The sequence below is a fragment of the Rhipicephalus microplus genome, chromosome X, assembly GCF_043290135.1.
Source record: "Rhipicephalus microplus isolate Deutch F79 chromosome X, USDA_Rmic, whole genome shotgun sequence".
Classification (NCBI taxonomy): domain Eukaryota; kingdom Metazoa; phylum Arthropoda; class Arachnida; order Ixodida; family Ixodidae; genus Rhipicephalus; species Rhipicephalus microplus.
Window position 1 is genome coordinate 226,607,222 of NC_134710.1, and position 18,609 is coordinate 226,625,830.

At 43.5% G+C, this 18,609-nt stretch overlaps 1 protein-coding gene across 4 annotated transcripts in view; it reads left to right on the forward strand.

Moving 5' to 3' along the window:
- LOC119187510 (MAGUK family member discs large 5) overlaps nt 1-18,609 on the forward strand; it is a 192,635-nt gene that overhangs the window by 53,592 nt on the left and 120,434 nt on the right. For all 4 annotated transcript variants that reach the window (XM_075878718.1, XM_037435647.2, XM_075878719.1 and 1 more), the window contains 3 exons: nt 2,449-2,573; nt 11,450-11,552; nt 11,671-11,847. In XM_075878718.1, the coding sequence (XP_075734833.1) occupies nt 2,449-2,573; nt 11,450-11,552; nt 11,671-11,847 (405 nt within the window). The remainder of the gene's footprint in view (nt 1-2,448; nt 2,574-11,449; nt 11,553-11,670; nt 11,848-18,609) is intronic.

An 18,609-nucleotide genomic window follows, 5' to 3' on the forward strand; every position in this document is an offset into this window, starting at 1 on the left:
ATGGATGATTGGGCCAACGGCAACGCCAGTTCCTTTCTTGCAACAAAGAGAAGGTGGTAATGTGTTGATTTGTGCATGGTATCTAATATTCTTGTATATACAGTCGAACACGGATATGTAGAACTCGAAGGGGATCGCGAATTAGTTCGATGTATGAAAAAATAGAGGCCCCGAGAGCTTACCTGTAGTCGATCATGACCTACAATAGGCGCATTCAAGAATGACTACTAATTCCGCACACACACTGCAACAGAATGACTTATTTGTGCGAAAAAAAAAAAACTAATCTTGGCCCGTTTCTTCGTTTTTGATATGTTGAAAATGCTAGTCTCGATTTTATCAAGGCTGTGCAGGTGCGACAGCCCGGTTCCCTTCATGTGGCTGATACAACGGCGAATGATGCCAAATGCTGCCGCCGCTTCAGCAGCGGAGTACGCGCGTCTAGCTAGCGCCTCGTCCGGACGAACCTCCTCGTTACATAAGCTGTCAGCCTAGATATTGCAGTCCGCTTCCACAAAGTTGTCGGCAGACACTTTGCGTGGAACTGCAAAGTGTCTTACACTTTGCAGTTCCACGCAAAGGCGGGTCGACAACTTGCGAAACTCATCGTCTATACGCTCATCATCGTCATCTTCACCGGTTTTTACAAGTTTCGCTGTCTCGAAGCCTGCCTTGCGAAAGCAGTTCACCACTGTGTCCATCTTCACGTCTCACCAGGCATTGAAGATCTCCTTAGGAGAAAATTTCGCGAAGATTTCCGGCCACTTCTTCGTCATCCACTGCTGGATGTCCTGGCTGCTGACAGCTTCGCTTTCGCCAGAATTGGTTTTGCCAACGATGTTGTAGTGCTGCTTAAATCGGTGAAGCCACACGCTGTTGTCGGCAAAGTTGTTTCACTGAGTGCAGCGGCAAACCATTTGGTCTTGGCGAACAGCATCAGGCCATCCACCGGAATGTTCTTCGCACGCACATCTAAAAACCAGGCATAGAGTGTTTGTTCTACATTTTCGTGGGCAAAAGCGGCAACATGATAGGCTCCTGACGTTCGCTGTTCTGCCGCCTTTGCCTTGATATCTGCTTTGTTCTTCAACAAGGTACTCAAAAGGGCTCCGTGGTATCCTGAAGTCGTCCGCAACAGTCGAACATTTCTCGCCCGCCTTAACACGCTCAATAGACTTTAACTTCATTGCAAAGTCAAGGGTCTTGCGCTGCTTGACACTGCCCATAGCTACACGAAAAGTCGACAATTCAAGAAGTTCGCAGCGGCTTTGCACACCACGCATGCAAAAAACTAATGCTGCACATGCGGTGGTGCGTAGATGACGCTACAAGGGAAGCAGGGTGCTCGGGAGGCGATGGCCATTTGCGAGAGCAACAGCGAAAGGGGGCGAGCTGTGGTTGGCTGATCAAAACTCGCAAAACAGTTATAAAAAATAAAAAAAAAGGTGAAAGAAAGAGGATGTCGGCTCCTTCATTCCTGCTCTCTGAGCCGACGGGTACACAGAGAAAGCATGAGAGAAAAAAAGAAAAATGGAAAAAAAAGAGCCGCTCTGCAAGTTAGTGATTGTGCAGTCCGAGCCCTCTCGCCCTTTTTTCAAGCGTTTCGGGTTTCGGCGGAGGCGTGGGGCCGCGTGGAGGTCACTGGGCGCTGCGAGTGCCAAAACTGCGCCTTCCAACTCATGCGTGGAAGCGCGCTGCCATGGAGATTGCGAGGGGGGGGGGGGGGGGGGAGTGCGGAAGCGCACCTTCTAGCTCGTGCGACGTTCATTATCCAAAGGCGAGTAAACATACCGTTCGATATAAACGTGCGAATTTCTATACTTTTACAAAGAAATTTTAAAGGAATAACTTGCGAGTTCGATATACCCGAAAATTCTATATATGTGGGTTCGATATAACCGTATTTGACTGTACTATATATTGTATCATGGGGCATATTATCTATTTATTGTGAGGTCAATCATGTTGTGTCACAATAATAGACTCTTATGCTCGAAATACATGGGCAATTCGTTATTGGTTGTATTGATTCTTTGTAGTTGACAAAAATAAAATCTTTGGATTACTTCTTGAACAGGGTACATTGAATGCTTGTTGAACGTAGTAGTGTCTTCAGCAAAATGATACACTGCATCAATATGCAGCTCAAGGAAGGTAAATGAAAACTACTTGTTCGCTCGAGACATATGTACAAATGTGCACAGCACATTTCAAGCTGGTTTAAGTATATTATGAAACTTGACCACTGACAAGGCTCAATTGTACCCTCCACTGCCAAAGAGGATATATACATGCAGAACTAGTCAAAGTAACCTTTGAGCTGCACTCTCTAAAGTAACTTACGTGACATGCACCGCAGATATTGCAAGTACATATGAAGCTAGCTTTATTTCGCAAACAAGAGCAAATCTTTTTATTTGTTTGTTTCTTTTTCTTTACTTTCCTCAGAGGTATGAAGGAGACTTTGGCTTTGACATCAGCGGTGGCAAAGAAGACATGCAGGCTGAGCCTTCTGTTGCGTACTTCTACGTCAGCTCAATTCTCAAAGGAGGAACTGCAGAGGGAAAACTCCTGTGAGTTGTCTTCCATCGGTCATTGTTTTCCTTCTTAAAACTAGTTTTGCACTTTCATGTAAGCCAATAAACCTGTCCTGGGGTGCACTACACCGCAGTGGCCATGCCACTACAAGATGTCACCATGCATGTGGAGTGGCTGTGGTTGGCAAAAGACTACCACTGCCGGCACCGTGTGGTATAGTCGTGTATTGTCTGGTGTAAGTTTTTTTTTTTCATGCAAGGTGTTTAAAGCGAACGAAATGGACTCTCACCATTTCTGTCTATCTGTCTATTCATCTAGCCACCTGTTTCTGAACACTCTCTTGGTCATCTCTTTAACTTGGTACATACCAAAATTGGTATACGAGGATGCATATGCATGGTGAACATGGTTCACAATTTATCGTATGAATAACGTGACTTCCCTGTCGCATCGTCATAAAATTCTTTCCAGCAGTCACATATAGCGCATACCCACATACAACGGCTATGGTGCATGGGTTTGTGCTAGTGGTGATTCTCAGTCCATATCAACCCAAACTCCAGAAAGCCTAAACGACTCTGCGAAGAAGGCTGTGCCACAAAAAATGCAGTGCCCAAGTCAGCTATGTTGTTGATGGGCTAAACATTCCAACAAAAGCAAAAAATAAAAATCACGGCTCGATTTAAAATTGAACATAGGTATTCTGCGTGGCAGTTAAGTATTTCACCACCGAGTCATGCCAGTGCTTCAAACCCTTTTGGAAAGAGACTGTATTGAGTGATATCTACTGTGAACGTAACAGGTAGACTACCATATTTTCTGTTGTATAAGGCACTTATTTTTTCTGAAATTTTCACTAGTGCATCTTATACAAAGGTGCATCTTATACAGTTAAACCTGGATATAATGAAATAGATAAATTCCTGAAAAAATGTGTTATAAAGAGAATTTCACTATATGCAGGTTCGGTACGAAAATTTGGAAAATAAACGTGCAAAATAAATAAAAAGGGGACTGAAGGCAGAGCTAACCCAAAACTCTTATTTTACACTAAAAAACTGCGTTATTATTGCGATAGCAATCGTATGTACTCTCTTCGTGGCTTTTTGTCATCACCGCCATGTTCCAAAACAAGTCCAGATTGATAACATGCCCCCGCGCATCGGAACTTTCATGAGCGAGTAGAAGCGTATGAGCGCTGCTGAAGCAGAGGTCAAATGCGTGGGCGCATCCCTATCGCTTGGAAAGTGCATAAGATAACATCTCTCACGTGTCAGAAGTGCCGTTCAATGCTCAAACAGAAAGTAAACCACTTGTCTCTAACGAGCATGAAACAACGCTCGGAGAGGGGAGGGTCGTTCGAGCAGCAATAATGAACTTGGATTTTAAGGGTGGTCGCGATTGCTGGCGCGCTTGCTGCCTCGGCGAGTATCAGTGCGGTTCCAACACAAAGGGACTGTGTGAAAAAAGAGCACTTCTCTCTAAAGCGGCCGTATTTGCTCACACCAGCGTTTTATTGGACTTACGCGATATCAGATCCAAAAGGGTTGGCTGCCAGCCTTATTTCTTATAACATTACAGCTTTTTGCTGTCGCGTTCATTGCATTGCATTCAACGCGCCCTCGTGTGGCCAGAACTAATCCGCTTATCGCGAAAGCTACCAGCCTGCGAACTCGTGGCACGGCGCAAGACGAAAGCGCGTGACGAGTCGACCTTCGAAGATCTGTCATCACTGTGGTCTCGGAGAGTTCCCATCAATGCCTAATTTGACATCCTCTTGATGGTGAAGAGCAACAATTTGGAATGTAATGCTGAGAATGGCAAGCAGATCGAAACGTGCAGCACGCTACTCATCCACAAATGATGCACAAAACCACCATACACAGGACAAGAGCGAACTAACAACATTTACCGCTTGACACTTGACACTCTGTTTAAACAAAGAAAAAAAGAAAATGAGGCACACATCGTAAACACACGTACAGATGTGAGTGCGAACAAGTGCCTCAGTTGTTCGCTGTGCTTTGGAAAGCACTCTCTTTTCGCAAACAGCGCCTGTCCAGCGAGCAAAGGGATCTTTGTGCACCCGACAAGTAAACGCAGTCGTACCAGTCAAGGTCAAAGGTGCGCGATTCTCCCCACCGAAATATAAGCGCGTGTGCACAAGCATCTACCCCCCCCATTTCGTGGTGCAAGATATGCGTGGGAGATAAGCGCGCCTCGGTGCATTGTGATGAGCTCGGCGGCAAGCGTGGGCGGCTTTTTTTTTCTTTCTTGAGTTTTTTTATATATATATAGATGCGTAGACATATACAGTGAAGGATGGCGGCAATGATGGAAAAGAAGCCAGCCGAGGCTGTCCATATAGTTGCTATTGCAATAAAAAAAAAAAAAAAGCAAAGCTTAACGTCGCCGGTGGCCACACGATGCACGCGCAGTGAGACCAAGCACGCGCACATTGGCATCGAAAATCAAGAGCAAATGACATAGACAGAGATACGGATATCATGGAAAACTATTTTGTAAAGCACCCTCCATATGCAGCACGGCCCCTCATATGTGAGGCTAACTAAAAGACTGGCATTGCTAAAGCGCAAAAGTTGTTTTCTTTTTTTTTTGTTAAGAGTGGGGGGGGGGGGGGGGGCACACCCACGAATGCGCCTGCGCTGCGAGAACGGCGGCAACACCGGCTCGTGTGGTGCAGGCTTGCCTGCCTGCCTCGCTCTCACTCACACGCAATTTCGTAACAACGCTATCCGGCTTAATGCCCTCCGGCAACCCGGTATGCACAAAGGCGTATCGGTGTGCCGGACAGACTAAAATCCTCTATTGCCGAGCGCTCGCTCTCACTTAGTGCGTCGTTCGCATCGCCGCTGCTTCGCGCTTCGTCGTTGGTGAAGCGCGAAGCGGCGGTGGTGCGCTTCGCCTTGGTCGTTGAAGCTGAAAAACTTGTCTGGTCGCCTTGGTCGTTGGGTGCTCCGCCTACAAAAGTACGATTTTGATGTCATTGAAAAGTCTGGCAAGAAACACCAAGGTGCAGACGCTCTCTCTCAGCCCCCTACCACTGTCATCGTCGAGTACGTCACCAATTCCTTGAAGCCTTTCACGATGACCCATGTGCAGGCCGCTTGGGGTTCCACAAAACACAAAGCCGCATTAGGAAATGTTTCTTCTGGCCCGGCATCGCTACCTTTGTAGCAAAATACGTTGCATCTTGCCCTCTGTGTCAACAGTAAAAGTGACCAACTTCATGTCCCGCTGGCCCTCTGCAACCAATCCCATGTCCCAAGACACTTTTTGCCATCATTGGCATAGACCTAGTTGGACCTTTCCCCGTCATGCCGGCAGGTCATTGAGGATTATGACTGCTGTCGGTCACCTGACATGGTACGCAAAGACTGCTGCACTACGCACAAGTTCTGCTTCAGACATCGCAGACTTCTTTTTCAACACTATTGTATTGCATCACTGTGCAGCTTGCTTCCTCCTGAGTGATCGCTGCGAGGCATTCCTGTCCGCCATAACCTAAAACCTGCCCACAACGTGTGGCAGTGTGGCACAGTACATAAGATGATGTCAGCCTACCATTTCCAAACTAATGGGCTGACAGGGAGATTTCACCAGACACTAATAGACATGCTATCAATGTATATTGTACCAAACCACGACAACTGGGACACAATTTCGCCATTTGTGACGTTTACTCACAGCACCGCTGTTAAAAAAACTACTGGCTACTTTCCTTTCTACCTCATGTATGGCCGTTCCCCGGCATTTACCATCGACGTCTCTTTTCTAAATGTTTCAACTGACACCTCGGCAATCATATTGGAGCAGTACATCGCACGGCTTGAGGAATATCAGCAATGAGCTCCCCTTAATACAGAAGCCAATCAGCAAGATGGCAAGAAGTGCTACGACAGCTCTCATTGCGACGTCTCTTTCAGTCCTGGGGATGAAGTGTTGCTTTGGCTGCCATTCGTACTCAAAGACTGTGCAACACATTTCAGTCACACTTTATTGGACTCTATACAATCAAAACAAACGTCACCAGTGAACTATCGTGTCACTTCCACAGACCTTTCTTCAGATTGCCGCTGTCGTGGTTCAGAAATTGTCCATGTATTGCGTCTTAAGGCATTCTTCCGACGTTACGTTTCAGTCTAAGACGGGGCCGGTATCGTGTCACTTCCACCGACCTTTCTTCAGATAGCCGCTGTCGTGGTTCAGAAATTGTCCATGTATCGCGTCTTAAGGCATTCTTCCGACGTTACGTTTCAGTCTAAGATGGGGCCGGGCTGGCCTCTCACGCGTTGGGGGGGGGGGGGGGGGGTATTAGTGTGAACATTGGTCATACGCTTCATCTTATCATATGTACATACTCATCATCATCAGTCTGACCTGCGTTGTGAGGCAGAGTCTCGGCGAGTAAAAGAAGCGTCTTGTGACCTAAACATTGCCTTACAATATGCGAATATTTTATTTGTGAGAATACTAAACTGTGTGTTACTGCATTGATAAAAAGTTATTTAATCTTGTTATAACAATGAAGCGACCGTGGTCTCAGATGGCTGCTGTTAAAGAAGTGGTTTCATTAAATTTCGAGGCCAGAACAAGCGTCTTGTAGGTTTCCTCTGCATGCAATGACACTCGCCACGAATGATCGGACACAGCTAAAATTTAAAATATAGTTTTCATTCACTCACTAAGTGTACCTAAATGCTCATTCTCCCGAACAAAGCTTTTCACAAGTGCGTTCAGCACTGACATAGCTCTTTAGGAAGGGCACCGAAAGTTGTAGCCAGCTTGGGCTAGGCAGTAATTCACTGTAGGTGCAGCACTCATCAGCAATGATGCTCAGACAGGCATTCTGTAAGCACTGTGTTAAGTGTTCATGTATTCTTATCTAGAACGCTGCAAAAGTAGCATAAAATGTGTGAACTCTCCTGTTGCAGCATTATGCTGATATGGAACATTTGTTTCTCAAATGCACAGTAGTGTGTACCTGAAAAGTGTGTGAATACCTGAGTATGAAAATCTTGCAAAAATTCATGCATTGCAAAAATTCTTATACAATGGCAGGGGCCAAGAAAAAAGCTGCTCTGGGCAGCTTGAAGAGCTCTAGGCCCCCGTTCCCTATGGTGGTAGCAGTTGGCGGAGGTGGCAAAAGATGTGGTTAGATTCAGGATGACATCAACAATGATTAACATTTATACAAAACCAGCAAACTAAATAAAAAAAACAAAACAGAGAAACACAATATATATAATGTGCAGAACATAAATATAGGTGTGCGTGAGGAAACAATCTCTCACACAATGCAACTCTATACATGCTCAAACACATTTTTTACTCTGAATCTTGTGCCCCGCCAGAGCGGTCTAGCGGTCCCGCGATCTCGCGATTTGCTGACTCGCAGGTCGCGGGATCGAATCCCGGCTGTGGCGGCTGCATTTTTGATGGAGGCAGAAATGTTGTAGGTACGTGTACTCAGATTTGGGTGCACGTTAAAGAACCCCAGGTGGTGGAACTTTCTGGAGCCCTCCACTACCGCGTCTCTCATAATCATATCGTGGTTTTGGGATGTTAAACCCCATAAACCAATTTACTCTGAATCTGAATTTAAAATCTGAATTTAAAAGGTGTTTTTTTATTTTACACTAAATGCTTTTGAGCAGATGGCCTGTTTTGTAGTTCTTGTAGCAATTCAGTTTGCCGAATGGATGCCGCTCTAATTGAAACTATTTTCAGATTAGACCTTGTAACAGTGCATATTACAATTTTTTTTAGTTTTGACAACTCATTTAATTTATTCAAAGGTGCACATAGAAACATGTAATTTTTTTTTAACATGCGAAATAAGCAATTCTGCAGTGCAGCCAGCAGCTCTTCTCGCATAGTGCCGATAGAGACGGCTGCATATACACACAAGCATGCTGTTCTTGCCCTACCTGAGTGTGGATGAACTGCTGGTTGAAGGTTTGCTGCCTTACTAAAGAGGTCTGTAGGAAAAAAATTTTAATGTATTCTACTTGCTATTGGTAATCTTGCTGTTATGGCATGAACACCAGCAATGTTTTTGAAACTGCACTGTCCCAGGTTCCAAAACAGTTATCTATATATACCTTGCCTTGATATTTAATAATTGCAGTGTGTTTTTTTATTCCCAGTATGTTTTAAAGTATTAATTAAATTTGTGCAAATAAAATGTATCACAGGTTTTATGTGATTTCATTTTTTTGGCATTGATGGTGAATGCAAACAACTTAATGGAAGAACCGAGCCCAACACATTTTTCCTCCCAAATTACATGTTTTTCATTTTTGTTTGCTTTCACAAGTCTATCTTCTCTACTTTCATGAAGAAAAAAAAAACTGAGTACCGTATAATGTGGATATAGGTCGAGGCGGTATATAGGCTGACCCATTTACCTTGACCAGCAAAAAAAGAAGAAAAAAAGAAAAACCCGGAATAGTTCACAGATTCAGTCCTCCGAGCTGTCGGAGCTCTCCTCCTCCGACGACTGCTTATCGCTAGCCGCCTCCCATAGCATGTCGTCCTCAGTGCCGTCGAGAGCGTTGCTGATGCAGCACTTCTTAAATGCATGCACCACCATCTCTTCAGGCAGAGACCTCCATGCCTCGGAGGCCCAACCAGAAACTGTCGCGAGAAGTGGCCTGCGCAGACGGCCTGTCGAGTACCGCGGGTTGTCGCCAGCCATCTATTCGGTGTACAGCACATGCACACGGTCCTTAAAAGGTTTATTAAGGACAACGTCCAGCGGTTGGAGTTTTGACGTCATCCCTCCCGGAATGACGACAAGATTCGTCTTTCCGTCGCGAAGGCTCTCCTTCACCGATGCGGTCAAGTGCCCGCGAGACGCGTCCAACATGAGCATGTTCCGGTGCTGCAGGAGTGCTCCGGGCCGCCGGTTCCACACTGTCCGGATCCACTCGCGCATTAGGGCCTCGTCCATATACCCCTTCTCGTTGACGCAGACGACGACATCCCGCGGGAAGGCCTCCTTCGGCATTGTCTTCCGCTTGAAGATGATGAAGGGGGGCAACTTTCTGCCGTCGGCCGTGCAGGAAAGCATAACGGTGAAGCGCGAATGCTCGCTTCCGGTTGACAAAAGCTTCACCTCGTGTGCCCCGCGTTCGCAAACAGTCGTGGACGACGGCATGTCGAACCACACGGGCGTTTCGTCGGCGTTGCCGATCTGGCCTAGCATGTAGCCATGCTGCCGCCGGAGGCTGTTCACGTAAAGTTGAAACTCTATCAATTTGTCCTCGTACGCCTCCGGCAGCTTCTGGCATGTCTACGTGCGCCGTCGAAGGGCAAATCCCTTGCGTCGCATGAAGCGACGGACCCAATAAATGGATCCCTTGAAGTTTTTTTTTTGATAGACCGGCTTCACGGGCGAGCTCGACGGCTTTTGATCGAATGAGCTCCACATTCACCGGCAGGGATCTGGCACGGTACTCGCGGACGAATTCTGCCACTTTGTCTTCGAGTTCCGAGTGCACAGCTCGGCAACCGCGAAACGACATCTTCCTCGCGTTACACACCGACAGTTTGGAGATTTTTGGTTGTGCCAGTACCTGACGCTTTTCTCAGACACTCCAATCTGCCGCTGTGCCGCCATGTTGCCATTCGCCTCTGCGAATTCAATAACTTTTCTTTTATATGCGGCGGTGAACTGGCGCCGCGTCGCCCGTATTCATGGCTGGTCGCAGAGTAACGTCCACACTCGCTACGAACACGAAATGAACAAGAAAAGAGAAATGGCGTCGGCAGAGAACGCGTCGGGCCAAAGAGGCGATGTCGATGCCCAAAAAGCATGTGACACTTCTTGTTGCCAGACGATCCCTTAGTTTATGCCAAGAGCCGGTATATAGGTTGAGGGGTGACTTTTCATCGACATTTTTTTGGAAAAAATCTCGACCTGTATTCCGCACTATAAGGTATGGTAATTCTAAAAAAGAAAAAGTGCTCATTTTCTAGAGTTCTCTGGAAATTGTCACCTGGCTGCTTGCCATTGCATTTCACATGAGGGGTTTACTAAAGCCACAGGCTCAAAATAACCATGATTGCCAAGCTTTCATGATGGAAGTAATCATCTTAAAAACATATCTTTTCTGCATAGATGAGCTTTCACTTATACCTTTAAAATGTGTTTTTCTCAAGATCCATCTTTTTTTGGGGAACTTCTTGAGTTTGGACAGAATCTTAGTACTTCTGATAGCTCGATTGGAATGAAATTTTGCCCACGTATTCCTTAACATGTGAAGGGTGCAAGTATTTCCTTTAAAACTTGAGATTGCCTGTATAATTATTACGAACCTAAAGTAAGCAGTTAGTGTGGGGTGAGGGTTCTAATAATTCTCAAATTGCAACTTTTATTGACCATCAAAATGTGCTTTATGTACTTCCTTGATAGCTATTTGCATTCTACAGTTAATGTGGAGCAACATGAGCCATTATTTGGCTCAGAACCACAAAAGTTGAGTGGCATAAAATTTTTGTTCACCACGAGTTATATTTGGCACATTGTCATGGCACAGAATGAAAACTGTGCAACTTACAATAAAACCTATTACATAATTGAAATCAGCATAAAATCATATATATACAGCAAAACTTTTGTTGCCATTGGCTACTAACGCAACTTTTTTTTTTTAACCGAATCATATCTTCCCTAAGTGCTCGAATTGCTTACAAGACCAAAGTCTTGGGGAAGAAGAACAACGAATACAGCTTGAGCCACTGTTTCAAACAAGGTGACTTGCCTTGATAGAGACAAGTCATGTTGTTTAAATTATTGGCTCCACTGACAGTTTTTGTTGGAAAACTCCTAATCAATTTTATTAAAACAGTCTGAATATTCTAAATTTCTTTATTGGTTGTGTAGGGTGAATGACGTCATTCTCAAAGTCAATGGTTTTGATGTGGCTGGAATGGACAAGAGAACTTTGTGTGATACTGTCCAAAACTCAAAGGGATCTCTGACTCTGGTAAGTGTCTGTTGGTCATCACGCTGGTTCCTTTTTGCATGAGCCATACCTTTGACCTTCCTCTGCATTACTTGTATTTTAATAATGTGGTAATCGATAATTTTGTCATTTGTGACAGGTTGTGAAAAGAAGGAGAGCCATGAGCAGTCGGGGAGTCATTATGTTAAGCCTGAACTTGAGTAGCTCTCATGAACATGGGATCACCTTGGAAAATGGCCTTTATATCACCCGTATTGGCCCAGGATCAGTAGCCGCTCGAGAAGGAACTCTAGCAGTTGGAGATAGAATACTTTCTGTAAGCTTCTTTTGTACTTCTTTTTTTCCCACACATCTGTTGCTTTTTGTGTCCTTGATATAGAGTTAACCTTTGTATAACCAATTGTGTTCTTGTATGTCTAGTGCTGTTGCTTGTTAATGACGAATTACCACCAACTTTTCTTCTCTATATAATGGAGGAGATTAGAAAAGCAATTTACTTTGTTGCATCAAAACATTGTTATAGTAGCATTCAGTCTTATGTGCAAAATATAGTTACTGATGGATTTCATTTTTACTTGGAAAGTGCTATAATAAATGTTCATGTAGTTGGGCAGCATGATGAAAAATAATTTCAATAACAAATAAAGTTCAGTTTTGTGGAACCAGGGAGCCTTCACCTGTATTTGCAGTTTGATACTGCATCATTGGAGTCTTCATCAGGCAATAGTATGAGACGTGAAAAACTGAAGTAAATGTAGGTCCAACGCAGTGGTAGTCAGTGTGAGCAGAACTGCTGTGCACATTCCATTGGCGCGGGTCGCCATAGTAACAGAGAATGTCACCCAGAGTGGTACAGCACTGCTCTGCCCCACTGCGGTTGTCTAGTGCCTAAGGTACTCTGCTGTTAACCCGCAGGTCGCGGGATCGAATCTTGGCTGTGGCGGCTGCATTTTTGATGGAGGCGAAAGTGCTGTAGGCCCGTGAGCTCAGATTCGGGTACACATCAAAGAACCCCAGGTGTCAAAATTACCGGAGCCCTTCACTATTGCGTCTCTCATATTCATATGGTGGTGTCTGGACGTTTAACTCCACATATCGATCAATCAACAGCGCTGCTCTTGAACTCAGTACAAAGAACACACTATGTCAAAACCTGTCACATGCCTGCTTCAAAAGCGTGAAAGTTTCAGTGGAAAAATTGTGTGGAAACAAGATGGCAACCTCAATTATGGCACCCGTCTTCATGATGACATGGTTTTCTATTTTTTTACATTGTAAGCACGCATTATGTCAAAACTTTTTTGCAGTATTTTATGTGGCATCCCAAGTTTCATTAACCATTATTAATCATTATGCATTGTTCAGCAAAAGTATTGTGTGTTTTATTACAGAAAACCAACATAATTTTTTATGAAGTTGACTTCAGTGCGGTGTATAACTGTGAGCTGCTAAAAAAGTAGTTGTGGTTGGTTTTCTGAAAAAGCAGTAGTGCAATCGCTGAAAAAGCTTTTAATTGCTTTAAAAATGCTTTTAGTTTTGATGCTCTTGCTAGGTATCTATATAGTTTTCTACAGCAAGTCCAGGATAGCTTTTATTTTTTTTTTACTTCGGAATTGTAGATATTCAGCACACTGATAGCTCTTATAAATAGTTACATCGTTTTTCTTGCTGATCGAGATCATTTGCTACTGAGAGGCCATTGTGTTTAATACTGCCACATATGTGGCTGCTCATGCTTGTCATATGCCATATGGCGACAGCATGAACACTAAATTGGGCAGCGAGATGAGAGATGCATGGATTCAAATACGTAACAACGCTGATGTGTACACTTTGCAATGCCATTAATACGGTGCACTAGGGCACCCTTGTTAATCCCTTTCACTGCCTCTCTGGAAGTGAGGTGGAAGTGAAGCTTTTTCTCCTAGGCTGCAGTTGGAAAAGCTGCTGCACATTTTTGAGGCTGCTTTTTGGCGTACAGCATGCAATTATAAAAAGATGTTCACAAAAACTGCGTATAATCGGAACATGTGATCACTGGCACTACACTTGGCGACAACTTTCTGTGACAGCACAGTAAAAGTTACAGAGCCGAGGTGCATGCCTCCTATTGTGCCGAAAGATAGCACTTGAGTTTACTGATAATTCTCTCATTCGCCTTTTTTATTTTATTTCAAAATACCTCTAAAGGCCCTCGACGAGGGTATTACATAGGGGAACATCTAACAATAAACTTGAAAAATAACGGAGTGAAAGTATAGGTAAAAAAGTTCAATCGTGACAAATGGCTGGTAAAGATTCGGTAAGAAAACAACAATAACAACAACGGCAAAGAAAGAAATGCAAACTACAACATACTTTGAAATTAGGAACTGAAGTGGCTAGACACAAGTGGTAAAAAAAAAAAAAACTAGAAGTAGCTGTAATAAATGCTGGTTTATTTAATATGAGACTCGCACAGTTGCGGGAAGTCGTTGGTAAAGTACAGTAATTGTTCACTTGGCAAGAATTTCTTCCTTTTCTTTCTATTTCTTAGAGAACACCTTCTTTTTAGCACACCCGTTTTCCAAAGCAAACATGGCCTCCATGTTGTAGTGGGTCAGTGTGAGGCTGCAAACGCGCTGTTTACTTCTCCAAGAAAAATATACTCATAATATGGTGTCAACATGTACACTGAACCATCAAAATGCTTTTCTCATTCATGTTTTCATGTACCATCAGCGTCAAATGAAATCCGAACAGTGGCAAGCATTCACGGTGGTATAGCGCGTGCCATCCACTGATCACCATGGACAGGTGCGCATATGTGTGCAGTGCTGCCAAACCGGATGCATGCGCATGTCAACAGTGATAACAGGAGATCACGCACTATATCCTTGAAAATGCTTGCCGTTGTTCTGGTTTGATTTGCCGCTGATTGTACATATAATTTTTTAAAGGTGTTAACTCTGCCAGCAAGCAAAACTAAAATCAGCCGCAAGCTGTTGTACTACTTGCGGAGCAATACAAATGTGTAGAATCTTCATCCCGTAGCCTTCGCTCCAATGTCAAGATAAGTTCTTGCCGAGTTTAGCACAAGTTTCAGTTAATTGGTTAGTTTTCTTTTGCTTCGTTATATTAAAGTTATATTATGGTATATGGACAGAAAGTTACAAAAAGTTTATATCTGATTACATTAGCACTCTTCTCGTGTTGAGCTTCATTATATAGAGCTTTAACTGTATGGGATTTCATTGTTTCCATTCCATGAGACATCATTTAACTAGCACCTTCAGGCTAAAGCATTTGTTGTACATAACTCTCTCAATAATGTGTTAAAACTGATCAATAAAAGTAAACTTAGTAATATATGAAACTATATGTCTATCGATAGAGGTAGCAGTAGCAAAGGGCAGCAGCCTCTAGGTAGCTCAAAGAAAACTGTGTGGGAAGCACCATAATGCACACTGTGGAAAGTAAGCAGGGTATAATTGTTTACAGTTTTAGTGACATAGTGAAGGCAGTTGAAGACTTTCCCCCTAAACTGTATGGCTTTAATTTAAATAACCCTTCTTTGAGTACTACATCCGAAGTCGAACATGACAGTGAAGTCCCAAAAGTATAATACAGGTGAGGTTAGAAGGGCCCTACAAGGCATGTCCTGCTGAAAAGCAGCCGTGTAAGACAGCATTACTACTAGTTTGACCGAAAATGGAGCTTGCAACATAATGCATATTTTGCATTTAAAATTTAAATATATACCAGTGAGTTTGAAAAACAACAGAAGTCAACTAATACCCTGAAAGGGACATGTGAAAGACTTGATATATTGGCTGATCATCCTTCTTTTAACTTGATTGATATGTGGGGTTTAACGTCCTAAAACCACCATATGATTATGAGAGACGCCGTAGTGGAGGGCTCCGGAAATTTCGACCACCTGGAGTTCTTTAACGTGCACCCAAATCTGAGCACACGGGGCTACAACATTTCCGCCTCCATCGGAAATGCAGCCGCCGCAGCCGGGATTCGATCCCGCGACCTGCGGGTCAGCAGCCGAGTACCTTAGCTACTAGACCACCGCAGCGGGGCAGCCTTCTCTTAATTTATGGAGGCAAAATGGTAGCGGCCTGTGTACTATCAGCGTCGAATGAAACCCGAACAGTGGCAAGTCTTTGCGATAGTGTAGTGCGTGCCGTCCAGTTATCACGAATGACAGGCGTGCGCATCCTGTTTGGCAGGCTTCCGCATATATGCGTGCCTGTTCATAGTGATGAGTGGAAGGCATGCGCTATAGCATTGCGAAGGCTTGCCGCTGTTCAGGGTTGTTTCATTTGACGCTGATAGTACTGTGTAATGTCAGTGTATGTTAAAGAGCAACAGATTGTCAAAATTTCCAGAGCCCACCTTTATGGCGTCCTTTATAATCATATCATAGTTTTGGAACGTAAAACCTCTCATGTTATGTGTTTTTTCGGCATAGTAAAAAATATTCACAAAAATAGTTTACAATAGAATAAGAACTATACTTGAGTATAATCAACCTAGAGAGCTAGTTGGCTTTAGATAAATCACTCTATCATGAATAACATTTAAGTTTTTAATCAAGTAATTGAGGAATGTACCGAATACAGTAGAATCCTGATGATACACTTATGGTTGATGCGAATTTCACGATGATGCGAATTTTAAGGTTGTTTTGGATGGGCTACATTATGTAAAGTACGCCCTAGTTCAGCATTATACAAACGGTTTCCCCAGCTACCGTGTGGGATACGAATGTGCGATTGACTGCTGCAGGCAAGCAGCGCAATGCGGCTTGTCGTGGGAAGAAGGCCCGTTCACTCTTGGCCTAGAAGGGCCTGAATGCGGCAAAACTCTCCTGAATTTTTCTTGCTTTAGTGGCCAGAAAAACACGTCGCGAGTCCGATGTGAAAAAATTGGTTTGAGATCAATTTTCCCGCTACGCGATTACAGATCACCTTTTTGCTTTACGGCTTTGACTATACCAGTTGTTCTTGCTCTAAAACCACGTTATGTTAACAACCAGTCACAAGTTGAACATTGCGACAAAGGTGTCGGTGATGGATCGTGTCGGCGCTGTCGCAAACTACCCATGCAGCTTGTAAAAGCTCATGGCCTTGACAAGGACGCATTCATTGAGAGCCCATTTTCGATAACGATCGCCAAGAACACCATAAGTAAAAGGAGTTGCAGCAGCAGTTAGTTGGCATGCCCCAACGTCTCTCGGTTTTGCACTCACCGCTAAATCCTTGGCCATTGCTGCGTCCACTCGTGTCGTTTCCGCTGGCGTATCTTCATAAATAAAGTTTGGAAAGGTGTAAACTGTTTCTTTTCAGTGGTTTGCGTGCATAGCTTGTACTCGGTACAAACTTTTAATGCTCAGGAAACGAGTGAAATGGGATGAACTTTCAAGCGGCGATGGTGGCGGCGGCAGTGGAGAGGCGGAACAAATGTGAGCGTTTTCGATGGGCGCCGACATGGTTTTCTGGCCGCTCTGGCGTTTCCGCTTGAATTCTTTAGGACTGACTTTTTTCATGTTGACTTCGCAACACGAAAAAAAAAATGAATTTCTAATGAAAATTTTCAGCGAGTGAATTTCCAAATTTCCAAGTTTGACCTCTTTCGCTCCCTTTGATGTCAAGTGTAAACGCGCTGCACCAGCAGCTTGAGTGAGGAAACCGTGGCTCTTTATTGAGAGACGGTGAAGGCAGGAAAGTTCAAAAGAACATCATGGACTTTCTTTATCTAGAAGTAGTTGCCAACAAAGTTCTTGTTCATCTTCTAATATTATCAGCTTTAACTTGTTTGTAGTTCTTACAAATTCATGATGATACAAATATGCTCCTTTTGAATTCGTATCATCGAGATTCTACTGTACAAAAAGAAAGAACCCTTTACATAACCATCGTAGATTACAAACAGGCATTTAACTTTATAGAGATATACCAACAATTCTGGAGGCATTTTGCGGACAAGAAGTGCACGAAACGTACATGAATACCAGTGATGTAATAGCTGCACCAATTGCACCAAACTGCACCAAGAAGCGAATCTGCTACACCTTGACGAAAATTTCATTAGTTACACAAACATGTGTTATTTTTGGTTTCTTTCGGTGAGAATCATGACGGCAAGCTCTCGAAAAACATAAGTTACTACTGTGATTTCGAGTGGTCATTGCAGTAGGCTGGCTAGTGTTATGTAGTTGATGTAATTGCTGGGAACAATTCCAACTCATTCATGTTGCCAAACTTATGGAGTTTATTGCATTGATTTTTTATTGCTGCTCTGGCATACTGTGGGATTATTGAAATCAATAAAATAGTTTCCAACTGTTGTGGGTAGTCAGAAAAGAGTAATAATAATGACCTAATTGTTCTTGGACGGCTGTCTTACTTGACTGACTGCATTTATTGTAGTAATTCAGTATCTGTATGTGGAACTTACCATTCATTTAATTTTCTTAAAATTGTAGTGCTATTAGTTTATGTTTACTACAAAATATTTCATGCAGGGTGCCTAAGTTTTAAGGCCATATAATGGGCAGATTTTACCAACTGCACTACGTGCTATAGAGTGACTGTTACTTCACTCAGAAGGCATGGTGTCCCATCATTACAGTATATCTCAGCTGGGGTTCTTGACCTCGACAACTGTAAATGTCAAACAGCTTGTCAAATGTAAACACACACTTCTCAATCACAATTAGTTTAGTCATACAGACATGAAATAATCGGAAGAAAGGACCACTTACTAAACACTGTTCCTTATTTACCGCTCATTAGCCTGAGCTCTTATGATTCTCTACAAAAAGTATGACAGAAGACACTTCTTCTCACAGTGAAGGACTATGTTATACTAAATGCACACATGTAATCAGACTTTTTTAAGTAAGTACAATTCATAAAGAATTCTGACAGATTTTACTTCCAGGATTGTAAGTAAAGCATCAATGAAAGCCAGATACATTTACAAATACTAAACGAATTCCAGGGAAGTACTAGGTGGCTTTAGCTGACTTGGGAATGTATGCAGGAAAGGGGAGAGCAGTGATGTAATTTCATATTTAGAAGTA